Below are 27257 nucleotides of genomic sequence, written 5' to 3'. Positions count from 1 at the left end.
TGGGTCAAATGAAGAGCCAGATTGTTGAGGGCGATAGGCTGATTGTGTAAACCGCTTAGAGAGGGCTGCAAAAGCACTAGACTAGTATATAAGTCTGAATGCTATTTATTTATTAATTGATTGATTGATTGATATTGATTGATTGATTTGATTTGATTTGAATGCCGCCCCTCTCCGCAGACTCCGCAGACTATTAGTTTCTTTGATTAGTCTGGTGCCCTCTCGCTTCAAGGTGACTCCGGGCGAATGCTGAAACCCTGAAGAATAAATATTCCTAATAACAGCAATAAAGCACCATTAAAAAAGTTGGTTGGGGAGTAAGAGAGCATGATGTGCGGGGGTGGAGATGGGGGTGGAGAATGATGCCTACCCATTGGGGCACCAGGCCATCTGGCAGAGCCAGGCCTTCAGACCCTATCAGAAGGGTGGGGGCAGATCCCACCTTGGGGGAGGGGGAGACATTCAGAGGTCACAGCACAGAAAGCTCTCCCTCTGGACCCACCAACCAGAATTCCTTTGCTGATGAGATCCGTAACAGGTCCCTTCTGCTGGTACCAGTATCCAGAGTCTGGGCCACCCTTTGACTCTAGGAACATTACCAAACCTTCAGCAGGGCTTTGTAGTAAAGCCCCCAGGATATCCCCCAGTTCCTGGCTTGGTACTTCAAACAGGGTGTCCAGCAAACCTGGAAAACGGGGAAATCAGGGAGTTAGGGAAATCGGTGGTTCAGGAAATATCAGGAAATTATTAGCTAATTTGTGAAAAAAAACTCAAGCAAAAATGAGGATAACTATGGTAACAACTTGCTTCCTCAGGTACCGATATTTCTCTATGGCTCAGCCGTTTGGTATGACGTCATCTACGATCATGCCTTAACTAGATCTCAGGTTACAGAGAAATATCAGGGAATTTCAAAATGCTTTCCCTCTGGACACCCTGTTCAAAGTAGTGACATCTGAAGTGAGGGGTATTAGAAAAGCAAAGCTCTGATCTGAGCCTTTTGTAATTCTAATTGACACACAGATGTATCACAGCTATTGGGGTTCCCATTGCCCAACTGCAACCACCATTTTGATCCCACAGAGCAGAGGCCACTGCTAGCGAGAATATTTGTAGCTCGGGGTTGAAACAAGGGGTCCTTGGTGGTCTCTGAGCTCCCTTGTTTTCTTGCAGACTTATCATTACCCAAATTAAGTAACATCCTCAGTGCTCACCAGAGGCCACTGATCCAGTATATTCAGTAAGCAGCTTATTATTTTATTGTTCAACTTTTTTGTACGAAGTGGAAAGGGAGATCTCGGTGGGGCGATTTTGTATTTTGGTGTCAGCTGGCTTATTGGGCTGGAGGCAGAAAGAAGAGAACATGGATTGATTGCAGTATTTAGAATAGAATAGAATAGAATAGGAATAGAAACAGAAATAGAAATAGAAATAGAAATAGTATAGAATTCTTTATTGGCCAAGTGTGATTGGACACACAAGGAATTTGTCTTTGGTGCAGATGCTCTCAGTGTATATAAAAGAAAAAGATACATTTGTCGAGAATCATGAGGCACAACACTTAATGATGGTCATAGGGGTCAAATAAGCAATCAGGAGACAATCAATATTAATAAAAATCTTAACAATACAAGTAACAAGTTACAATCAATTTTTCCCCCAAATTAAACCTTTATTACAGTCAAAGACCATCAATAAAATAAAGACAGAACATCCAAGAACCGTTTCAGATTCTTAGAATCTGAATCTTACACTCCTAAGTGGAAGGAAAAGGTTGATAGGATGATGAGAAAAAACTAATAGAACTAGAAATGCAGTCTTAGTAAATAGTTTGTTGACACACAGATGTATCACAGCTATTGGGGTTCCCATTGCCCAACTGCAACCACCATCTTGATCCCCCCAGAGCAGAGGCCACTGCTAGCGAGAATATTTGTAGCTCGGGGTTGAAACGAGGGGTCCTTGGTGGTCTCTGATCTCTCTTGTTTTCTTGCAGCTGTATCATTACCCAAATTAGGTAACATCCTCAGTGTTTAGCAGAGTGATGGCGTTTGGGAAAAAAACTGTTCTTGTGTCTAGTTGTCTTGGTGTGCAATGTTCTGTAGAGACGTTGGTAGGAGTTGAAACAGTTTGTGTCCAGGATGTGAGGGGTCAGCACCCTCTTTTTTATGTGCAGTATAAGAGGCAAATGCAACTGAAGAGGAGTTGGGCATTGCCAAAGTCTTCCATGTCCATTATATTCTGGAATGTGGTCTCTCAGGGGTCTTAGCTCCAAATATTTGTTGTTAGCAGCCCCCCATTCTATAACCATAGACATGAACAGAACTGCAAGCTATTGTGTCCTGCTTAGGTGTAGCTCAGACCTGGGCAAGGGGTGGCCTGTGGGCCGCATCTGGCCTGCACGCTATCTGTGACCGGTCCACGGAGATCAGGGTCCGCTCCAGTGCGAGGATGAAAGAGCTCACCACGTCTGCCGGGACTCCTCCGGTTCCTGCTTTCCTGATGAATCATGAGGAAAGCAGGAACTGGAGGAGTCCCGGCAGACATGATGAGCTCTTTCATCGTCGCACTGGAACGGACCCCGACCTCCTACCGAAAGCGGCCAGGCACAGAAACCATGCAAACACTCCAGTGCAGTGTCTGTGGTGCACCGTGTTGCTGTAAAGCAAACAATTAGGGGTCTGTAGAGTGGGTCTGGGTGTTTAGGTCAGGCCAGGGTCTGGGTCTTTACGGTATTGGGTAGAACTGACTTAATTATATTAGTCCGGCCCTCTAAAACCATCCCAATTTCTCATGCGGCCCCATGGCAAAATTAATTGCCCACCCCTGATGTAGCTGATCTTTAGCAACAGGCTGGTGCAAGATATCGATTTAAAGCTCTCTTGGAGGATTGTTTCTGTGCTTTGGAATTTAATCGCTTGTGTTCTGCTCTTAAAAAAGTTTGCTTTGCCCAAATTGGTCTTGGATGGTTTTGGAAATTTCCTTGCCTTGGGGATAATTGGGTCTTGTTGTTTTGCTAGGAAGCAGAGTAGTCCTTTGATCCTGCCTCAAAACACAGAGCTGGAATGATCACATGGCCAAATTCCCAGCATTGTAGCTAAGGCAGCTCAGAAAGCCGAATGCTTCAGCAATTGAGAAGAGGAAGGGGACAAAGCTGGTCATTAAAAGGTCTCAGTTGCTAAGAAAATGGAACTCGGAGGAGAATATCCGAGACTCTTCAATTTAAACCTTGCATTTCAAGACTTCCTGAACTCCCTCCCGGCAATGTTTGTTTAGAACAAAGAGCAAACAGTGCAGAGGTTTTTGTAGTGAAGTCATGAGGAATCCATTCCATGTGACGTGGGTTTTAGACAGCCCTGTGTAGAAACAGACTCGGTCACCCCTCTGGATTCACCCATTCAAAGACTGGATGAACAGTTCCAGTCGTTCTGTCTTCCACGTAGCCATAAGATAAGACTTGTGGGGGTGGTTCCAGCACGTTGGTATTTGCATTTTGCTAGTTGAATGTAACACAGAAATTATATCAAATGTAGAGACGTGAGTTCAAGAAAAAGAGGGGCCCTAGCAGAAGCAGTTAAAAATCTCCATCTTGGATGAGGGGTCTGAAGATCTTTCTGCACAACTCGGTGAAATTGCAGGTTTAGGAGCTCCACTGTGGCTCGGAAAGGCGGCATTATTATTATTATTATTATTATTATTATTATTATTATTATTATTATTATTATCATCATCATCATCATCATCATTATCATCATCATCATCAACATCAACAACAATAACACAACACAGCAAACGAGATCACTATGCTGGATTTCATAGTTCATCACCAGTCGGGCGCTTTCCAAGCACCTAGGACTGCGTGATATAGCGGCGAATTATGTGTGCCGATCCCTGTAGAGTCGCCTTTTGCAATTGACAGGTGGAGATTTTGTCAATTCCGATGGTTTTCAAATGCCAAGGACCACTGGGACCGCTTTCACTGGCTTATACAGCTCGATTTTTAGATCATCATATTTTGCAAATTTCTTTAGCTGCTTCTCCGTACTGAAGGAGCGGGTCCAGCAGTCACATGGGTTGCTCATGTCCAATCCGGTGGAACTGAGCCTAGTATTAAAAAAGCTTGCCGGATCCGCCCCTTCCCCAGAATTCGCTCAGTTCGCATATCCTGCGGTTGTATTGTGATAGCTCGTTCGACCTTCTAACACCTTCCCTTCGTTCTTTCCTTCAAAAAGTAGTAAGATTTATTGTCTTTATTTTATTACTTGCACTAATTGCGCCAGCCGTTTAAAAGGAAAAAAAGAAAAAAACGCGGCTTGGCTTTCTTTCCTTGGGAGAAGTTGCGGTTTCGTTTTCCCCCGGCGGTTTTGCCGGTTACGATTCCTGCGGCCGCTTGTGGATTCTTCTAATCCCTAGGCCTGGAGGTCCTAGTGCAAGTATTTATACCATTGAAATTTTGATTATCTACTGTATATAAATATTTAAGGGCTTATAATATACCTCCTGCGGAGTGAGACGCCTTTTAGTCTCCTGGACTTAGTCGATCGCTTTCCCTTTAGAAATTCTCAGCAGCGATCTTTTCGGCGCGAAGGCCTTCGCGCCCTTTTTTTTTTAAAATCTAGGCCTCTCGTGTTGGCCTTCTGCCAGCCGCGTAGGCCTCAGTCCACCGCGTGGATCCGGGAGCGGGCCTTGGGGGTCCCAGGCTAAATTCTCCACCGGCTAAGCCTCCAACCAGAGTGCCTTGGTTTACTTAATTACTAAGTTTAGGGAGGCTGGCCCCGCTGGATTTGGGGGCACGAACTCTGGGTTTGCCCAGATTGTCCTCACTCTTCAGCAGCTTCGAGGCCTCGAAGCAGGATCCATTCCTCTTGGGAAGTCCTTGAAATCTTCTCCTTTTAATTCAGTCATTGGCTCAGCCTTGTCTTCTGTTAATTGTCAGACTATGGCTACCTTTCCCAAGAGAGGCACAACTAAAGGTCCCAGAGAGGCCAGGCCTACAGGCGATGAGATTACTAGTATCCCCCAGGCCTCTTCCTCCTCTTCTCCAGGGGCCCGCCCCTCGACCAAGGTCACCAGGGCCGAGAAGAGAAGGGACCTAGCCCTACAAAAAATCCATGACAAATCAGCAAAACGTTTAAAAGTGCAGGCCCAAGTAATCAGTAGCCAAGACCCACCAGAGGCCTCTAGTCTGCCTCCTTCTGGGGTCCCTGTGTTATCTCTGGATGAGCCAAACCTAGACAGACCCCAACCTAACCTATGGGGCATAGGTCCAGAGGAACCAGATATTATTGAAGATTCCCCCCAGCCAGGATCCTCCCAGGCCTTTAGGGATTCTTCTGCCATTTCTGCTGATATTTCCAGTTTACCTCCTGAGTTCCAATCTATTTTTGCTGTGTTGTCCAAAGCCATTGATGCCAAACTCTCCTCCATCAATGAGCTTCCTGTACCTCTTCCTCCTTCTCGTTCCTCCCGCCCCTTGGGTTCTTCCCCAGCGGTCAGAGCTCCTACTCAGGATGATTCAGAATCCTCCCAGGATGAATATGAGGATGTAGAGGAGGATGAAGACCCTTTTCAGGGCTTATCAGAGGATGAGGAATCCCAAATAAAAGTTCCTCCTCCAATTACTATTTTTCCTTCTCAACTATTCAAATCTCTCCTCCTCAAAGCTAGAATTTCTACGGGATTAGCGGCCCAGGAGAAACAAGCCTCCACTTCCACTGATCCCCCGGAGGAGAATTTACCTTACTTCACAGAGGAACAGGAGGATAACGAGGTAATTCCTATGCCTAAATTGTTTAAAGATGCCTTACTCAAACAGTGGGATTTTCCAGCCTCTGGCCTTAATCCCTCTACCAAGGACAGAAAGTTGTATAAACTCTCCTCTTCCTATGAAGAGCTTCTTTCCTTTCCCAAACCAGATGAACCTGTCAAGATTCTTCACTCGGCAGCGGCTGTACCAGGCGAGGCGGAGGAAGTCCTCCGTCCAGAGGACAAGCGCATCGAGCTGATGCTCAAAAGAGGATTCACCGCTGATTCCTGGTCCATTAAAAGTTCTGCAGCGGCCTCCTTTCTTCTCCAGAGCCATGCTGCTGTGGCTTCGCCAGCTTCAACAGCACATTCCTCCTGATGACTTGAGAGGTCAACAAGACTTCAACAAGGTCTTTGCAGCTGCCCAGTACGTGGCTGATGCCACCTTGCAATCTACTAGATTTTCTGCTAAGTCTATTGCAGCCTCTACAATGGCAAGAAGACTCCTATGGATTCGCCCTTGGCAAGCGGGAGTTCGCCAAAAGTGGCAGTTATCCCAGGGCCCCTTAAAGCGCGACCTTCTCTTCGGTGATCTTCTGGATCCACTCCTCACGGAGACCACGGACAAGAAGAAGGTTTTGGGTCCAACCACTAAAAAGGTTACCAAAACGCAGTCCTTTCGTCGCCCAGGGCGCCAGCAAGATCAAGCGGCTTCCTATCAGAGATCTTCAGGTCAGTATTCCCCCCGCTTTCGTTCCCAAGGCAGGAACTCCAGGGGTAGAGGGTTTCGTTTCCAAAGGGGAGCTTCCTCTAACAGGGCTTCAAAGAAACCTAGATGGTAATCTTGCCTCCATTCCCATAGGGGGTCGCCTGGCTCATTTCGCCTTTAATTGGCGTCTCACCTCCAAGGACCCTTGGGTCATTGACACTGTTCAAACAGGCCTTCTTTTAGAATTTATTTCTCCTCCCCCTAAACGTTTCATTTCCTGCCCTTCTCCCAGGTCATCCTCAGATTGTAACCGTATGGAGGAGGCCATTTCTCATCTTTTGTCCATCAGAGCCATTCAACCGGTCCCTGCCGGTCAGAAGGGCCTAGGTTTTTACTCCATCCTATTTATGGTTCCAAAGTCCTCCGGAGGTTGGAGAGCTATTTTGGATTTAAAGAAACTAAACCTATTCATCAAATATAGGAAGTTTAAAATGCACTCCCTGTCTTCTATTTTGGCCGCCATTCACTCAGGAGATTTCATGGTCTCCTTAGACCTCACTGAGGCCTACCTTCACATCCCTATAGCCAAATGCCACAGAAAATTTTTACGTTTTTCCTTTCAAGGCAGGCATTTCCAGTATAGAGCGATGCCATTTGGCCTTTCCTCGGCCCCTCGGGTCTTTACAAAGCTCTTGGGGTCCCTGGCGGCCTATATCCGGGCGTCTCCCATTCACATTTTATGTTATCTTGATGATATTTTAATTCATGGGAACTCCCTAGAGAGAGTGAAAACAGACCTTGCTGTCACCATGTCTGTCCTTCAGGACCATGGATTTTCCATCAACTTTGATAAAAGTCACCTCCAACCTTCCACTTCCATTTCTCACCTGGGATCCATTATTGATTCAAAATCCTCCCAGGTTTTTCTCTCTCCCGAGAGAAAACTCAGTATAGTGGAGTTAATTTCTAACATTTTATCTAATCCTTCAGTATCCATAGTTACTCTATCTTCCCTTTTGGGGAAGATGGTGTCATGCATAGGCATCATTCCCTGGGCTCGCCTTCATGCTAGGGAACTCCAGTGGCTTCTGTTGCCTTTTCAGAGATCAGGGCACAGCAACTCAAGTCGACGCATTGTCATCCCACTGAGTGTTCGCAGATCCTTCAAGTGGTGGAAGTCTCCGGCCATGGACAGAGGATCCCCGTTCAGGTGCCCGGATCAATTTGTCATCACCACAGATGCCAGTCTATCGGGATGGGGCGCCCACGCCCAGGGGATGATAGCCCAGGGCACGTGGTCCCCGGAGGAGGCTTCCAGGCCAATCAATTGGCTAGAGTTAAGAGCCGTCTCCCTGGCTCTGAAGCATTTCTCTCCTCGCATTCCCAACCGGCACGTTCTCATTCTCACCGACAACATTGCCACAAAAAGCCATATCTGCAGACAGGGGGGCACGAGATCCAAGGCTCTCATGAGGGAGGCCCTCAAGTTGGGCCTTTGGGCGGAAAAACATCTCCAGTCGCTCCTAGCCGATCACATCTCCGGGAGTCTCAACGTCCAGGCGGATTGGCTATCCCGAGCAACGATAGACCCAGGAGAGTGGAACCTCCATCGAGACCTGTTCCATCAAATCACCCTCAGATTCGGCCTACCAGTCCTGGATCTCTTCGCGACCAATGCGAACACCCAGCTCCCTCGCTTCTATGCCAGATTTCCATCCCCGGGAGCGGAAGCAATCAATGCCCTCCGGAGTCCATGGCCTCCAGGCCTACTCTACGCATTTCCTCCGATTCCAATCCTCCCGGACGTGATTCACAAGGTCCTCACCGAGAGGGCCAGAGTAATCTTAATCGCCCCTCATTGGCCCCGCCGGCCCTGGTTCGCGGATCTCCAACAGCTGTCCGTCCAGGACCCTTGGCGACTCCCCGTTTCGGGGGATATGCTGCGGCAGGGGGCCTCTTTCCATCCAGACCCGGAGTGGTTCCACCTCACCGCCTGGCTGTTATCAGGAGAGATTTAGAACTGCGTGGTCATGACCCAGATTCAGTGGAGGTCATTTTAAAGGCCAGGAGGGGCTCGACCAATCGAATCTACGACCACACGTGGTCCAAGTTTCACCAGTGGTGTCTACAGGAAGGTATCTCCCCTCTGTGCATCCCCATTCACAGAATTATTTCCTTCCTTATGCAAGGCTTCCATAAAGGACTTTCCACCAGCACCCTCCGGCGTCATCTGGCAGCCATTTCATCTGTCCTAGGAGGTCCCCGCAGACAGCCTCTCCGATCCTTCCCTGAAGTTCAGGAATTCCTTAAGGGCATAGCCAACCTCAGACCTTCCAAGGTCCACAGGTATCCATCCTGGGATTTGCCACGGGTTCTCCACTCCCTCACGCAGGCACCATACGAACCCCTAAAATCGGCGTCCCTCAGGTACCTATCCTTTAAGGTAGCTTTTCTGGTGGCTATTACCTCTGCCCGGCGCATTTCGGAGCTGGCTGCTCTCTCGATCAGGCGGGACCTTTGTCAATTTCATCAGGACAAGGTAGTCTTGCGACTGGACCCCACCTTCTTACCCAAGGTCAGTTCCATGTTCCACAGATCTCAGGATATTGTCCTACCTTCCTTCTGCCTCCAACGAGACCATCCATTGGCAATTAGATGGCACACCCTGGATCTCACCAGAGCGCTGAGAATATATATCCAACGCACAGGACCTTTTCGGAGGTCAGAAGCACTTTTTGTAGCCTATCATCCCAGAGTCATGGGGGCCAAAGTGTCTTCTACAGTAATAGGCCGTTGGATCAGAGGGACTATATCTAAGGCCTATGAGTCGGCCTCCCTCTCAGTTCCAAGGAACATCACTGCGCATTCCACCAGGAGCGCAGCCACCTCAGCCGCTTGGGCGACTCAAGCCCCGTTGGAGGAGGTCTGCAAAGCAGCTACTTGGGCCTCACCAAATTCCTTCATCAGGCACTACAAGATTGATTCTTACGCTTCAGCGGACGCTGCCTTCGGCAGAAGGGTACTCCAATCCGTTATCTCACACGATAGCAAGCTAATCCCACCCTAGGGACCATCTATTGGGTATGTCCCATGTGACTGCTGGACCCGCTCCTTCAGTACGGAGAATAGGCGTTGAATTGCTTACCTGAACGCCTCTTCTCGTACGGTGAGCGGGTACAGCAGTCACTTCCCGCCCTTGTATGTGTCTTCTTTACCTTTTTCTATATCTTTCTTCCTCTAACAATGAGAGTTGAACACTACAGAGCTTCACAACTGAGCCTAGTCTATGGATTCGCGAATTCTGGGGAAGGGGCGGATCCGGCAAGCTTTTTTAATACTAGGCTCAGTTCCACCGGATTGGACATGAGCAACCCATGTGACTGCTGTACCCGCTCACCGTACGAGAAGAGGCGTTCAGGTAAGCAATTCAACGCCTATTCTCCTCAATTCTGCTGTCCCCTGGGATTGCGATGTCGATGATCCATACTTTCTTTTTCTCCACAATCAGGATGTTTGGTGTGTTATGCTTCAGAATTCGGTCAGTCTGAAGTTGGACATCCCACAGTAGTTTTGCCTGCTCATTTTTGATCACTTTTTCGGGCTTATGATTCCACCAGTTCTTTGCCACTGGTAAATGTTAGTTCCGGCACAAGTTCCAGTGGATCATCTTTGCCACAGCATCATGTCTATGCTTTTAGTCACTGTGCGATCTTTTTGCAGCAGCTGAGTATGTGATCGATTGTTTCATCTGTTTCTTTACAGAGTCTGCACTTCGTTGTATTATTATTATTGTTGTTGTTGTTGTTGCTGTTGTTATTGTTATTATTATTTATTAGATTTATAGGCCACCCTTCTCACAGACTCAGGGCGGCTTACAGAATAAAATACAGACAATGATAAAAATAATACAAATACATTCATTCATTCTACTAGGCAGAGCGGGAATGAATGCTCACAGCCCCAGTCCTGCTGGCATAAATGTGTTTTTAATGCCTTTCAGAAGGCAAGGAGACTGGGGGGCGATGCGAATCTCTGGGAGGAGTTGGTTCCAGAGGACTGGGGCCATGACAGAGAAGGCTCTTCCTCGCGGGCCCGCCAGTCGGCATTGTTTGGCCGAGGGGACTTGGAGGAGACTGACTATGTGCGACCTAACCGGTTGCCTGGTCCTGAAGGCTTGGCGGCTTCTGTCTGTGCCTTGCATCTGATCACACAGTACAAATAATGTGGCCAAGCTGAGGAATATCGGTAGCCTCATCAGTGTCTGGTTTCCTCTGCATTTTTTGGGTGTTCCTCTTGAGATGTCAGCTTCAAGGGAAGTTGGTTAGGGTGCCAAAGTCCCGTCTGCCTTTTTCTCCTGCACCAACCCACCAAACGAATGGAGAGCTGATTCAGCAACAGCAGCCCATCGTGGTGGTTTCTGCGGGTTGCAACTGGAGCCATGAGTCACCCTCTTGGCATTAGAGGAGGTCCCAAGGCTTCACTAAGACGAGAGCGATCGTCTTCGTGTTCTGGAATTATTTTTAAATTGCTTGTAGCCACTCCAATTTTGAAAACAGTTGAAGTAAGCAACCAACTATCACTCGCTAGCTAAGTTGATGCAGATAAGATGTGATTTGCCGGAATCGGAGTGGTTTGAAAAGTCATCAGGGGCCACCTGTACGTTGGGTGGAAAAATATCTTGGATTTTATTTCTGATGAATAGAGAACTGCGTTGATGCCTTCTTGTTGGCTTCCTGGCTTTCACAGAGCACGGTTGAGATGTTAGAATTCCTCTTCCTCCTCCTATTATTATTATTATTATTATTATTATTATTATTATTATTATTATTATTATTAAGATTTGCATGTCGCCCTTCTCCAAAGGCGCGGGCGGCTCACAGGATATAAAAACAACACAACAAATCTAATTAATTAAAAATTACTACTAATTTTAATGCAGGCAAAAATGAATATGAATGCAGGCAAAAAGTAAATGTCATTTAGTTTAGGTCAGGGGTCCCCAAACTTGGCAACTTTAAGACTTGTGGGCTTCAACTCCCAGAATTCTCCAGCCAGCCATAAGTCTTAAAGTTGCCAAGTTTGAAGACCTCTGGTTTAGGTGAGCAGAAAGGTGCCTTTGAACTTTTCCCTTCAAGGTATCTTGGATTATCCCCATTTTACAGTAACAATTCCTCTCTGCCATTCCCTCCATTAGGATGCTTAAGCAAAGGGAGGGATTTTCTTATAAACCCCCCCCCCCCCCAAAAAAAAAAGTCTCCCTTTGCTACCCAAGTGCAAGACTTGAAACTTGACTTCTCCTGATTACAAAAGGGAGTAATGGAAAGACACAGAATAAACCTGTTCAATGTAAAATGAGCTTGGTCGACTTCTATAGGCTTTTCCTCAGCTGAGTTTATATCAGGTTGAAAGACCAAGGGTTGGTTCTTCCTCTTTTCTCATTTCCCTTTCATTTTTTGTCTAAAGCAGGGGTCCCTCTCCCTGGGCTGCGGCCTTTTGGGAACTGGGCAGCAAGTGTGTGCACGCAGCTCCATTTACACGAGTAGCGGGCAATTTTGTGCGGGCAATTTGGTGCGTGCCCTGAAGTTCCATTTGTGCACGCGGCGGGCATTTGCGCCTGCCATTTGCACAAATGGAGTTTCACAGCCCTGTGGGAGTGCCTGCCACTTGAGCAAATGGAGCTGCACACATGCTTGCCTGCCACTCACACAAATTTATTTCTTCTCTCCCCGCTATGTAAAGCTGGAAGGTTTGGGGACCGCTGGTATAAAGCAGTGATGGAGAACCTTTTTTCCCATGGATGGCAAAAGTGCATGCTGTCATGCATGTGCGAGTGCCCTCACCCCTAATTCAATGCCTGGGGAGGGAGAAAACAGCATCCCCCTTCCCCTGGAGACCCTCACAAGGCCAGAAATGGCCTGTTTCTCAACTTCTGGTGGGCCTGGTAGGGCGGGTTTTTTGCCCTCCCCAGAGGCTTCCCTGGAGCCTGGAGAAGGCAACAATGCCCTCCCCCATTCCTCTGGAGGCCCTCTGTATGCTGAAAATGCCCTCCCAGAGCCTCTGTGCGAGCCAAAAATCAGCTGGCCGGCACACACATGCACGTTGGAGCTGAGCTAGGGCAACGGCTTGTGTGCCAGCAGATATGGCTCCATGTGCCACCTGTGGCACCCATGCCATAGGTTCGCCATCACTGGTATAAAGGGAATCATGCATAGTAAGGATTCCTCCCCCCCCCCATATCGCCATAGGTGGCTTTGCCCCCTTTAAAAAAAAACAACGCAACTCAGAACTCCAGGATTTTAATTCAGACAAACCTCCAAATTCCCAGGCTTTGTTTAATGTTCTCGGTAGCCCAGCCATGCACTTGTCATTTCTCATCCTGTGTGTCTCTCTCTCTGCTCTCAGAGACAGAAATTTTTGCTTCCTCTGTGAATGAGAAGCTAAGAGACTGAGCTGTACATCCTCTTTTTCCAGGAATGCCTGAAATTCTCAAATGCCTGAAAATCTCTCGAAACCTATTGGAAGCAACAGCGAATGGGGGCAAAGTGGTGTTCAGCAGCCAGCTGCCTCTCTGATTGCTTTGTGGGGCTTGTTGCACTGAGAGTAAATACTCTTTAGTAGTGGGTTGCTACCGGTACGGTAAAGAATGCTCTACCAGTAGCGATCGCTGCGCTGTGCCTGAAGCTTTGATTATTTCGCGCACATGTGCGTGCATGAGATTTTGTTGGTTTTTTGCTTCTGTGCATGCGCGGAAGCAAAAAAATTACTGAAATTTTGCACGTGTGTCCTCTCTGTCCGCATGGGCAGAAGCAAAAGCACATTGGAACATATGCACACATGCACAAGATAACCAAAGCTGCAGGCGTAGCACTGGTATCAGTAATAATAGGAATCCCTACACCTATAGAAATGCCGTTCCATTTTCATCCTTGGTTGTTGTTTTTTTGTTTTGCATTTCTATATAGGTGTAGTTATTTCTTATATGTAGTGCAACTCCACCTCCTCTTTTATTAGGTGTGTTTTTTTTGATTGCCTGGTCTACAGATTCCTAGTTCAGTTTCCCTGAGCAGTGATCTAGTTGATTTCCAAAAATATTCTTGCTAGAAGGCCCCACCCCACCCCATGCAGGCATTTTAAACCATGGTCTAGGACTCCATCCAATGTTCTCTCATCAATGTCAGTGGTGAAAGTTCTATGTTCCTTCATTGGGAGAAGAAGTAACTACCACCTGTGTCTCCATCTCTTTGGCTTTCATGCCTAGCTGCTTGCAAGTCTCTTGATACAGTTTTTCCGGCTCTTTGTCATATCAGTCATCCCCCCATGAAAGAGGAAAAAGGAATAGTAATTATTTTAGTAAGTCTCTCAGTCACAACCTTGATCTTTGTTCCTGGGAGACAGGCTACCTCCCTAGATTGATTGACCCGTCTACAAATTGCTGATTCCGTTCCCCTGAGCAGTGAGTCTGCTATCACCAACACATGCCTGCCCGTTTTCTTATGAAATCAATTGTTTATCTGGACTGGACTGGGTTGGATTTCCCCCCCTTCTATGAGTGATATGTCTGTCTGTGTTTGTCTTCATTCAAGGTTCATTTTCTGTTAGTTAATTTTTTCCTTACTCTATTCAGTTCAGTTTAGTTTAGTTCAGTTGGGTTTAGTCTGAGAAACAAAGTGTTGTTTAGTCTGTTGTTTGTGTCTCAGAGTGGTCAGACTTGTCTCTAGACTTATCCCCCCCCCAATGTTTCAATTAGTTTACATTTAAATTTAGTACAGATATAACTTGAGTCTTCTGCATGTTGCCACCTATATTGCAGACTTTCCCCCCACGACTGTGTGTTTTTCTATGTGTTTTTAAAAGTGCTATTTTTTTTTAAACCATGTTCCATTTTCTTTTTTAAAATTAAGGAATTTAATCCCTTAACCTATCACGGTGAGTTGGTCGTCGCTAGTTGACTTCTTGAGGTTAATAATGAAATAATACTTGTTTCAGCTCTTCTTATGGGTAGTGTTGAAATTCCTTTGGTTCTTCCCAGCCGCCTCCATTCTTAGCTATCTGCCCTGCACATCCCTCCTTCTTCTTCCTCCTCCCCCTCTGCCTCTTTTTCTTTCTTTGGAAATTCTTCAAAACTGATGTCTAAATTCTCCCCCACTCCCAATTCCAACTTATTTTATCTGTATTCTTCCTCCTTTTACTTGTCCTCCATTCCGAACTCCTCCTCGTTGTACTGCTGCTTGCATGACTACAAGATGTTGCAATTTTCTGTTAGTTAATTTTTTCCTTACTCTATTCAGTTCAGTTTAGTTTAGTTCAGTTGGGTTTAGTCTGAGAAACAAAGTCGTCCCGAGTCTACGGAGGGGGGCGGCATACAAATCTAATTAATAATAATAATAATAATAATAATAATAATAATAATAATAATAATAATAATAATAATAATAATAGTTATAAATGCAAGTCAGTTACCGCGCACCCAAACTGGGATTATATGACCGAGTGGTTGGTGGTTAACCATAATGTTGGGGGCAAGTTGCAAGTTATTTCTTCCAAGGTCATTTTAACTTCAAGCCTTTGAGGAAAAATGTGCACTTAAATGTGCAGTGTATGTATGTATGTATGTATGTATGTATGTATGCATGTATGCATGTATGTTTTGGTTGGTGGGGATTTAGGGATAGGGGCGGCATACAAATCCAATAAATAATAATAATAGTTAACTAGGAAAAAAACCCACGAGAAATGTTTTTGTACATGCTAACTGCAACAAGATGCAATCTGCACAAAGATGGAAGGATTCCAAAATACCCACTCTGGAGGAATGCTTGGGAAGATGACAAAATTGGCAGAAAACGGCAAAGTTAACGTGCTTGATCAGGGACAAAACAACAAATATGCTTATTCGTGATTGGAAACCCTTTATGGACTTTTTGCTGGAAACATAAAAACTGAACTGTTGACTTTATTCTATAATTCGAAAGTATGGGAAGAAGATAGTTATGAGAAAAACTTAAAGAAGGAAGATAGATGGTAAATTTCCTCCACTGAGGAAAATGAAGGATGACTCTGACTGGACACGATCTAGAGCTTCTGTTAAGGCCTAGTTCGTGGAGATAAACGTGGTGAAAGCATTATTTCTTCGTCCTTGCTGTGCCCACAGCGTGCCACCCGCTGGCTGTGTTCCAGATCACCTGGTCCCTCCTGGGGCAGAAAGGTGATCATCTATAAAGAGTGTCCAACCTTGGCAACTTTACGAATAGTGGATTTCGATTCCCAGAATTGAATTAAGGAAATGGAGCCCCTCCCATATGAAACCCGGTGCAATGCCTTGGTCTCTTCAGCCTTGAAAGACGGCGTTTAAGAGGTGACTTGATCAAAGTGCATAAAATCATGCATGGAATAGAAAAGGTGGATAGAGAAAAAATATTTTCTAGGACGAGGGGGCCCTCCCTAAAGCTCATAGGTAAGAAAGTGAGGACAAGTAAAGGGAAATATTTCTTCTTGGTTGATGGAATTCACTTCCAGAAGAGGTCGTGACAGCTGTCAGCCTGGATAGCTTCAAGGCAGGATTAGACAGATTCATGGATGCCAAGTGCATCATAGGTGGTTATTGAAGTGGATGTCCAAGTGCCACCTCTATGTTGATTGAGGCAGGCAGGGTTCCCTTGGGTCCCATTTGTTGGGGGTCAAAGGAAATGGAGGGTTTTGCCTTCTCCTTCTGCTCAAGATCCCTATGGACATTTGGTGGGGGGCACTATGGGACACAGAATGCTGGACTCCATGGGCTTTGGCCCGATTCAGCAGGGCTCTTCTTATGTTCTTAGGCTTAGAATTCTCAGCCAGCTTTAACTTCTTATCCAACCGAACCCAGAGAAGGCCGACTCTGTGGGATCTGACCGGCTGCCAGGACATGTGAGGCAGAAGACGGTCTCGTAAATAATCTGGTCCTAAGCCATGTAGGGCTTTATAAATGTTAGTGAGGAAATTATATATGAAATTGGGATCCTCTGAAACCGTAGAAGCTTTTATTGGGGAGAAGCAAAAAGAGAAAAGTGACCAGCTGACCGGTAGGGCTGAGAACAATTGGGGGGGGGGGGCAGGGGGTGTTTTTGGCCTTTTGCCCCCTGTGACCACCTACAAATTCATTAGTTGTATTCATGGGGAGGAAAGAGGGCTGCGTGGTTCCCCTTCTCATTTTAGGCCGCTCTGCTGGATGTTCTCATCTTCCTTTCCCCCCTCCCTCCCTCTCCCCCCTCCCTCTCTCCCCCTCCCTTTTCTCCCTCCAAAACATGATTTTGATACTCTGTCAAGAAAACTAGAAGGAAAGGAAGATTCAGGCTATTATAAAATATGGGAGAACTATAATTGGTTAAAAGAAAAAAGGATAAAAGAAAAGAAACTATACGGAAAGACAGTCCAAAAGATTATAATCCAAGTTTATAGAAAAGTATGCGAATATGTAAATAGGCAAAGCAATACGTTAACAAAAACAAGGTAAAAATGTACATATCTCCGATCGAAATTCTGAATGAGAAGGAAATGTAAATATCCCAAATCTATTATGTTTGTAGAATAGAATAGAATAGAATTTTATTATCCAAGTGTGATTGGACACACATGGAATTTGTCTTGGTGCAGATGCTCTCAGCGTACATAAAAGAAAAAGATACATTTGTCACGAATCATGTGGTACAACACAATGATTATCACAGGGGTCAAATAAGCAATGAAGAAACAATCAATATTAATAAAATCTTAGGATACAAGCAGCAAGTTACAGTCATATAGTCCTAAGTGGGAGGAAAAGGATGATAGGAATGATGAGAAAAACTAGTAGAATAGAAGTGCAGCTTTAGTAAAAAGTCTGACAGTGTTGAGGGAATTATTTGTTTAGTAGAGGGATGGCATTCGGGAAAAAACTGTTCTTGTATCTAGTTGTCTTGGTGTGCAGTGCTCTGTAGCGACGTTTTGAGGGTAGGAGTACAAATTTATTTGAAGTTTAGTGTCTTTATTGTTTTGTGTTTTGTTTCTGTTTTTAAAATTCAATTTAAAAAATGCAAAACAAAACTTCTACCCAATTACTGGGTGTTCGATGCTCTGCAGCCATTTTTCACGAGAGAGAGAGAGAGAGAGAGAGAGAAAGAGAGAGATGCACATGTGGATTTGCACTAGTTAAAATTAGGCCGTTATGCAAGTTCGCACGTAGATGCGCCTGGAGCAAGGAAAAAGCAGGCCTGGCCTCCCCTTTCGGTTGCATTCAAAGCCCCATCCTTATGCCTTCCTCATGCGCCAAATATTTGTGCCTCCACGGTTGCTGAGCCATCAGGCAAGGCCTCCTGGAGTGGCGTTCTTAAACTGAAGGGTCAGCGATCTTTTCATGCCCAGGTGTGATCTCCTGTGGTGGGCCACGGCCATTGCTTTCAAAACTTGCAAAATCGCATAATTCTCAGATGAAGCTCCATCGTGAGGGAGGCGAGACTCTTGTTCTCTTTTAAAAAGCTTTTTGGGGTTTTTTTTTGGTGCTCATGAATCTCTTCCAGAGATATTTACGGAACCATCTTCTGTTTCAGATGTCCCAGGGACCGATTAGTCACACAGAGTCGGCCTTCTCTGGGTCCCGTCCGGCCAAGCAATGTCGGCTGGCGGAACCACGGGGGAAAAGCCTTCTCTGTTGTGGCCCCAGTCCTCTGGAACCAACTCCCCTCCAGAGTTTTGTACTGCCCCCCATTCTCCTAACTTTTCAAAAGGCGTTGAAAATTCACTTACGTTGGCAGTCCAGGGTCTGTTGAGGTGTAGTTCCCTCTCCAGCTAGAGTGATGACTGTATGTGGTTTATACGAGGTTTTAAAATTCTTACTTGTTTTATCTTTTTATTGGAGTATTTTAACTTTGTTCTATTTTATTGCTGTAAGTCGCCCTGAGTCCACTAGGAGAAAGGGGGCAGATAAATTCGAAAAATAAATAAATATTGTAGGTAGGTGCCCATGGAGAGCCTGCTGTGAAATACAGGCTATGTGGTGACCTGGATTCAGAGGGAAAACAGTCATTGGAAGTGTCCACGTCACACCTGGCAGGACCTCCTGGAGGCAGATTTCATTGTTTGGGGTAAGCAAGGAGTGGCTGTCATGTGTAACCAGAGGTGGGCTGCTAAGGTGGAACGGTGACGTGTGCTCGCCCCCATGGCTCGTGAGTGCTAGCGAGTCCAGCGCAATTATGCTACTGCACCTGGGCAGAAATAAAATCGTGCGCGGACACGCAGGAGCACCCGTAGCATGATTTCGCTCCCTGCCCAGCTGCAGGAGCAGAATTGTACTGGACTCTGCTAGCACTCAGAGCCACGGGGGTGAGCACACGTCACCGGTCCACCTTAGCAGCCTACCTCTGCGTGTAACATCCATAAAAGGTTAGTCACCAATGGCTTCGTGGCTCTGTTTGCAAGCCTTGTATTGAAATTTGGGCATTCTGCCTCTGTCCTGTTTTGATTTTAATTGGTTTGCATCTTACTTTTAAATTACCCGGCGCTGAAGCCAAAGTTTAGGGCAGTGATGGCAAACCTATGGCACGGAGCCATATCTGCTGTCACGCAAGCCGTTGCCCTACCTCAGCTCCAACGTGCATGTGTGTGCCGGCCAGCTGATTTTTGGCTCGCACAGAGGCTCTGGAAGGGCGTTTTTGGCTTCAAGAGACCTCCAGGGGGATGGGGGAGTGCGTTTTTACCCTCCTTTGGCTCCAGGGAAGCCTTTAGAGCAGGGGTCCCCAAACTTGGCAACTTTAAGACTTGTGGAGCTGGCTGGAGAATTCTGGGAGTTGAAGTCCACAAGTCTTAAAGTTGCCAAGTTTGAAGACCTCTGCTTTAGAGCCTGGGGAGGGCGAAACACGAGCCTGATGGGCCCACCAGAAGTTGGGAAACAGGCCATTTCTGGTCTGGTATTGAATTATGGGTGTGGGCACTCGGGCAAGCGTGATAATGCGCGTGCACACTCTTTCGGCACCTGAGGAAAAAAGGTTCGCCATCGCTGGTTTAGGGCCTCCTATTTAAGCAGTGTGATGGATTGGATGACCCCAAGGCCCGTTCCAGCCTCTGTTATTCTGTGAAGTACAAACTCCTAGGCCGCACAACTACACACACACACACACACACACACACACACACACACACACACACACGAGAGACATGTCTTTGGGGGCTTCCGGTGGTCCTTGCTTGGCTTTATGGGGTGGGGTGGGAGAGGTTCTCTGCCTCGTCTGTGCTCCACCCGGGGGCCATTTATTCTGCCCCCCAGGCCTTGAGGGGGGGGGGGGGTCTGCCTGGGCTTCGCTGCTAATTAGGTTGGGTCCTGAGGGGAGCTGGACACTCTGCCCCCCCCCCCCCCATATTCACAATGGAAGGAAAGGCAGCCAGAGCCCCCCACCCCCCATTTTAAGGGAGAGCTTGTTAACTGGCGGGAGAGACACAAAAGGACCCGCTCTTTTTGGCATGCTATCCCAGGGGCTGTCTTAATCCCTGGGGAGGGGGAAACGGGGACTGAAGGCTGTGTGCATGGGTGGGGAGGGGGTTTTCTTCCCGCACCAGGAGTGCAGAACAAGCAGAGTCCCCAATCATGGGGAGAGTCCCCTTCCTTCCAATCTTTGGCAGATCTGATGCCCTCCCTCCTCTACTTTTGGCCTTCCGAAAGAGCTAAAGACCCGGCTGGGGTAACAGGCCTGGGGGGGCCAAAGAGGCGGCCCCTCCTGGAGGTGATTCCTGGATTAGGAAAGAGCCCCCTGTTCACCTTCAACGCCCTTTGAGCGGCATTTATGGCTGTTGTTGTTTCCTTGCTTTATTATTTTAAAGTAGTTTCATTGTTTGTAAGCTGCTCAGAGTCGTCATCCGGAGGAGATGAGCCTCACAGAAATGTAATGAAACGAATAACTAAATCTGGGGCCTCTGAATGGTGAGGCTGGAGGAACCAAAACTGCCAGCCGCTTGGCCGAGTGGGAGCAGGGAGGGGAAGGATTAACTATAGACAAAGCTTCCTTCCCATTTTCTCTCTCTTTGATTCCTTTAGTATTTTATTTTATTTTATTTTTTATTTGAAGATTAAACAAACATATACGACAAACACAAAATACATCCAATTGGGATATTTACATCCCTCTTTCTATCAGAAGCTATAACGGAGGTACATACATTTTTGCATTGTTTTGTTAACGTTTATGCTTGCATAATTTTTATTTACAATTCAAAAAAAGGGAAAAAAACCTTTTTAGTCTTTTTTGGCTCTCTTGTTTTATTTTGCTTCCTTTATACATTTCTCTTTTTTAGCCAATTATAAAATTTATCCCATCCCATACCTGTAAGAGACCCTTTTAGCATTTTAAAGAGGGAAGGGCCACCCTTATGGGCCACTCTGGATGAGAGCAAGCCTACCTACGTGGGGCAACCTTCCCCAACTCTAAGCAGGAGGAGAGGCCTTCAGGCCCACCGTTCACCTTGCCTCTCATGCTCTATGAGTGGAAAAGATGTTGTGGCCTACCAGCAATGGAATGGTTCCTCAGGAGGAGGTCTCCTTGGGAGTAAGGATTGGCCATTCCCCTAGCCTATTTAAAGGATGACAAGGAAAGAGCCAATTTGCAGGAAACAACTAGGTTCATATTCCTTCGTGTCTTGACTCCAGAAATGTCTGATCGTTTTGTTTCCCCTCTCAGCATTTTTCCTGCAAATTGCTTCTGGGCATTTGGCCAACCACTGTAAGTTTCCTGTCATCTGCAAGACTATTGACTCAGAATTGAGTTATTATTTCATGGACTTGTGCTAGCTGATAATGAAGTTGAATTGACGGCCGGTGTTAAGAAAAGACTGTTTTAAATTGTATTTGTGTTTGAGGACTACTAAGTAAGCTCATTAGTAGTCCTTAATTAGTAACTTAGTAAATTAGTAACTTTGTACGGACTTTGTGTGTGCTGCATTCTTGTGGTCTGTAGCTGGGGCAAAAAAAGAGGGTCCCTTGGCATTGCTCTGTTGTCCTCCTGGCTTTTCACACCCCTGATACCTTTTTCTTCTCTCCTTGCAGCCACATCCAATGGGTCCCTCGAGGGCTTGGAGAACAGAGAAGGCGGGGTGTGCCAAACGCGCTCCATGAAGATCATCATGAAAGTGGGACAGGGTGAGTTGTGCGGGCACTCTGGGTGCCTTCCGGGACTAGCGTGGGTTCTCTTGAGACCCTTGAGGGCAAAGATGGTGAGACCTATAGAACGACCTGGGCTTGTGTTTTGGTGTCATGGTAGGAGATGACCTCTGGCTGCCTTGAGTGACTTGGGTCCTTCCCAGAATGACCAGGGATCTGGAGAGGTTCAGTTGAAGCATCTGGGAGACTCCTTCACATTTCAGACGTGATAGCGAATCTATAGCACGTGTGCCACAGGTGGCATGAGGAGCCATATAGAGGCATGCAAGACTTTGCCGTGGTTCAGCTCCAGTGCGCATGTGTGCGGAGGCCAGCTGATTTTTGGCCTTGTTGAGACCATTTCATGCTCTGGATTCTTCAGGGAAGCCCTGGAGGAAAAAAAAAAATCCCCCAAACGGACAAACTGGAAGCTTGGAAAAACGAATTTCCGGTTTGCCAGTCTGCTGTTCCTTTGCACTCTGGAGGGTTCATGGAAGCTTCCTGAAGCCCCGGAGTGCAAAAAATGTTTTCAAAACTTCCGGTTTGCCTGTTGTGCTTGTTTTTTGCACCCTGGAACTTCAGGCAGCTTCCCTGAACCCTCCAAAGTGCAAAAAACAGCACAACGGTAAATTGGAAGTGTGTTTTTCCGAATTTTCACCCACCAGGCTTCAGAAAGGCCTGTGCGCATGCGCTGGGGGCAGTTTGGGGGGGGAGTTGTACATGCATAGAGGGGGAAGGGAAGGTGTGGTCGCGTGCACGCAAGCTAGCACACCCACCCCCACCCCTTTTGGCACGCAAACCAAAAAAGATTTGTCACCCCTGGCCTAGAGTACTCTCCATAGCTGCCCTTTCCCCAAATGTCTCCTTCCAAATGAGCAGAGTCTCCTCTTTGTTTCATCCATAGGGCTGCAGCCTTTGTCCCCGAATAGAGGAGCATCTGATTGATAAGAGGGATTGGCTGCCCCTCTCTCTGCATGGTATAAAATTAAGAATCCCCCCCCCCTCTTTGTGGGCTTAAATTGCCTTAATTCAGGAAGCTAAATAAAAACTCGGAAGGCAGCAATTGTAGAACACGCAGCACTGAAAAGACATGGAGGGACAGGAGGGGGCAATTTTGGAAAGGCCTTCATGGCTATCATGAAAAGCAAGAGAGCGGTTCCAGCGAGGAAGCCTTTGAAAGAGCAGAAGAAAGTCGGGGTGCAGAGTCAGTCCGTAGAGGAGAAGCTGGTGTTCAGAAACTGGTTCCAACAATGAAGTCTCCAAAGTATGGGGGTCGCCCAGAACGTAATGCACCACATTTTTTCTTCTTCAACAATTATTTACTGAACACAATGAAACTTACACACAAGAAAGAAGGATGTTTCTTCTACACTCCCTATTTTTCCATGTAATCTCCATCCCGTTCTATGGCCTTCCTCCAGCGAGACACAAGGGCGTTGTAAGCCCTGTCAGTACCTCCCCTTTTTCTGGTCACAAAGCCATTTCTCCACTGGGCGAATCACCTCTAATGGCCTCACCCTCTGTTCTTCTGTTCTGTTCTTCTAATGGCCTCACCCTCTGTGTGCAGTGACTAACCGTACTTCTGTCCACTGCAGATTCTCCATAAACTGTACACAAACGTTGGTGGATATCCCCAACAGTTTCTTTCTCCGCAGTGAGAAATTCAATGACGACACACTGCTTGTAATGTACGTCACTCACAGATGCCATTTCGAAACACTGCTGCAGCTACGCTATCTGTCAGAAGAGACACAAAAAAAGTTACACACGCACTCCTGACAATTCAAATCATGTATATGTAAAGTTTCACATTCGTACCATTGCTGTAGGCTGAGAAAAAAATGTGATGCATTACTTTCTGGGCAACCCTCACAGCTTTGATTACACTTTCAAGATTTATGTAGGCAGCTTATGGCCCAACATATATATTAACCGTGTAGTAGAGGAAGCTTAACAAAATGCCCTGCATCATTAGACGATTATGAGAGGAGGAAGGGGAAAGGCGTTAAACCCATTCAAAGCCTCGGAATAAAGACTTCCCTTGCACCTGCTCCATTCCGCATGAAACTTGATGCCAGAGAAAATCCTCTGAAGATGACCTTTTCCATGCTGGTGCTAATGTCCAGGAAGCCCTTTTGTATGGCTTACAGAAGTGATGTGGGCAGAAAACTGCAGTCTTGCAAAGAAAGGAACCAGGAGGCAGAATTCTGAGCTCCGATTTCAGCAAGAAAGTCAGTACAGTCAAAGCAGCATAGGAATGTAGATTTGCCTAATGAGATTTGCCAAAAACCGACTCCAGTTGCACTGGCTGGATACATCCTGGACAAATAGCATGAAATACAACCACCTTAACTTCTCATAGGACAGTGAGGGTGAATCTTCTTTGGCTTGGATGCCAAAAGGGTGTGCATGTGTGTCCACATCCATAATGCAGTGCCCTCCCCCTGTATATGTGCACAACCCCCCATGCTGTCTCCCCCCCCCCTCCACCATGCGCACAGCCTCAGTGAAGCCTCCATTTTTTGTCAGGATTAGCAATCCTGGGTGATATTTCATTGTATTACCATATAAGGTAAAAGATAGAATGTAAGAATGCTAATGCTGAGTCATTGGGTGTGAATTGCAACCTGATTGGGCCAGAGCATTATAAGATGCAAATCAACTTCACCATTCTTTCTGTCTGCTGTGTTTGCTCTTGGTAGTGGTTGTTAGTTGGCTGGCTGGAGCAGTTTGAGCGTGAGTTAAATATTAAGTAGAGTAATTTATTTATTTATTAATAGTAATACAAAGAAACCTGGATTGGTTTAGTATCTACTTGTAACCTGGATTGGTTGAATATCTACTTGTAAGTAAGCTGAATATAGCTAATGTAAAGTTCCTGTATAGAAAAGACTGAAGCAGAAGGTATTTTGCACTGAAGAGTATAACTATTGTTTTCTACAAACGTGTCTTCATCATTTATCTGGTTCCTTAATCTCCACATTATATTCTGGTATCTTTTCTAGTCCTCCGTTACTCTGCATATATTTGGACAGTTTTTCACTCTCACCAGGGTTCAGGAAAGCCTCCTAAAACCTGAGGAAGGTGAAAAATGGCCCAACGGGCCAATTGGAAGTTTGGAAACGAAAGTGGAGCTGCCTTACTACTTACCTCCAGATAGTTGCAACCAGGCCTCCCATGCCTCAGCCCATTTCTTCTACAAGGCTTTCCTGAAGGCCTGTGTAGCCGATAACAGAACTCCGGATCTTTCTGTTCAGTTCTGAAATCCAGTAAAACTAAAACAAACAGTCTAAAACCCCCAGTTTAATCTAAAAATAGTCATATTCAGTCCAGCAACATACTTCCATACGTTCATTCATAGGCAAGGACTGCAAATATTAGTGTCCCCAAGCCTGTTGGCACAAGTGCGTCTTCAAATTCTTGTCAAAGGCAAGGAGGGTGGGGGAAGTACGAATCTCTGGGGGGAGCTGATTCCAGAGGGCCGGGCCCCCCCACAGAGAAGGCTCTTCCCTTAGGTCACACCAAGCGACATTGTCTAGTTGACGGGACCTGGAGAAGGCCGACTCTGTGAGACCTAATCAGACGCTGGGTCTCATGCTGCATAAGGTGGTCCCATAGGTAATCTGGTCCAATGCCATGTAGAGCTTTATAGGTCACAACCAACACTTTGAATTGCCTCCGGAAACTGATCGGCAGCCATATTAGGAACCAATCAATATAAATTGTAAGGATACAAGCCACAAAGTTACAGTCACATAGTCATTTGTGGGAGGGGACGGGTGATAGGAACAATGAGAAGATTAATAGTAGTGTAGACTTAGGAAATAAGTTGTCAGTGTTGAGAGAAATATTTGTTTAGTAGAGTGATGGCATTCGGGGGGGGGAAACTATTCTTGTGTCCAGTTCTCTTAGTGTGCAGTGCTCTATAGCATTGTTTTGAGGGTAGGAGTTGAAACATTTTATGTCCGGGATGCGAGGGATCAGCAAATAAACTACAATGCATGTTAATTGAGGACATGTGCATAAGAGTCGTGATGGCACACTGTCGAATGCAGGATGGCAGGCTAACTCACTGCTCACTGCCAGCAGTTCGATCCTGACCAGCTTAAGTTTGACTCATCCTTCCATCCTTTTTACACCCTCTCTAAATGGTTTCCAGAATCAGCCTCTTGCCCCCAACCATCTGGGTAAAATGAGGGCCCAGATTGTTGGGGGCAAGAGGCTGATTCTGGAAACCACTTAAAAGGGACTATGAATCCATATATAAGTCTTAAGTGCTAGTGCTGTTGCTGTTTCTGCTCTTTGGATTTCCATCCGAGAGGCCCAGAAACATAAAGAGGAACGCCTCTGCCTGAGGATGTTGAAGAAATACCAACCTCTGTGCAATTTTAATTGGTTCATGTTCTTGATGCTGGAAAGGAAGAACGAAGCATGTGCAGCTGTAGCTCTGGTGGTAAAATTGGAACAAAACGGAGAAGCTTTTAATAGGTCTAAGTTGAAGGCAGGCAGGACAGATTTGTAAAAGCCAAAGGCTCTTAGAATAAGGGAGTAGTTGGACCTCTGATATGAAAAAGTGTTCTGCCTTTCTCAACTGGGGAATAGAGGCAGTGGGCAAATTCTGTGCGGATTCTGTTTGGCAGGTTTTTCTTCTGCCTGCCTTTGAGCAGTAAAATAATTTATGTGTGATTTCCAAAATGGTTGGGTCTTGTCTTTGCTTGTTTTGGCAGTGCGGTGTATATGTGTTTTGATATTAAACTTGATTAATGCGCTCTCTGTCGTTGCTTGAAATACGTTTGGGGGCTGTTTTCAGCCCAATGTTGGCATTTTTGCCAAAATTCTAAGAGGGGAACTTGGAGAACGGAGTCCCTGGGAGTGGAATTTTAAGTAGCATCCCTACAGTTTTCTAGGTAAGGCCATTTCCCCTTTCCCAAGCCTGGAGAGTGTAGTGATTAAAGTGCTGCCTTTGGGGTGAGTATCTCGTGTTCAAATTGTGGCTGCTTATCTACTTTACCAGGGAAGAACCCCCCACTAAGCTTCACCTACCCACCTTAAAATGTGAGAGTGACCCAAAACACTGGGGAACAATTTGTAACACAATTTCGAGTTTGATTTTTGAGCTTTTTTATAGTTAATTAGGATAATGCTGGTTTCAAAACTCTAGTTAGTTTTCTTCTACCACGTCAAGCTTTTTCTCTACACCTTATACATATATATATGTAATATAGTTAATTAGGCAACATGAGCATCAAATTACATTTTTGACATAGCCATCTTGCTAACTTCCTGGAAAATCTTGGTGCAGTCAGTGATGAGCAGGGTGAGCGATTCCACCAAGATTTAAAGATCATGGAGACTCGGTATCAAGGTAGATGGGATGTACATATGATGGCTGACTATTGTTGGAGCATCAAGCGAGAATGATGCTCCACATATTAAACAATCCAGTAAAAGATATAAGCAATTTTTTTTACCTTAATATGTATAATTACTGTTCGATTAATAAAAAACACTATTTTTATGAGCACAATTTAACTTGCGGTAACTATTATAGCCTTTGTATGAATAAAATTTATTCTTTCTAAACAGTATATTTGGAAAGTTTTTACTTTCCTTTCCTTTATATGCACAATTTGTATGACTTTTGAGGGTGTTCTGTAGCTTAAAAAG

At 45.9% G+C, this 27257-nt stretch overlaps 1 protein-coding gene across 1 annotated transcript in view; it reads left to right on the top strand.

Annotated features, from left to right (window-relative positions):
- EFNB1 (ephrin B1) overlaps positions 1-27257 on the top strand; it is a 113494-nt gene that overhangs the window by 72994 nt on the left and 13243 nt on the right. Inside the window, exon 3 of the mRNA XM_070758291.1 lies at positions 21498-21590. Within this exon, the coding sequence (XP_070614392.1) occupies positions 21498-21590 (93 nt within the window). The remainder of the gene's footprint in view (positions 1-21497; positions 21591-27257) is intronic.

This window comes from Erythrolamprus reginae, chromosome 8 (assembly GCF_031021105.1).
Source record: "Erythrolamprus reginae isolate rEryReg1 chromosome 8, rEryReg1.hap1, whole genome shotgun sequence".
Classification (NCBI taxonomy): Eukaryota; Metazoa; Chordata; class Lepidosauria; order Squamata; family Dipsadidae; genus Erythrolamprus; species Erythrolamprus reginae.
Note: the sequence above shows the minus strand (reverse complement) of the source record. Positions and strands in the feature narration are given on the sequence as shown.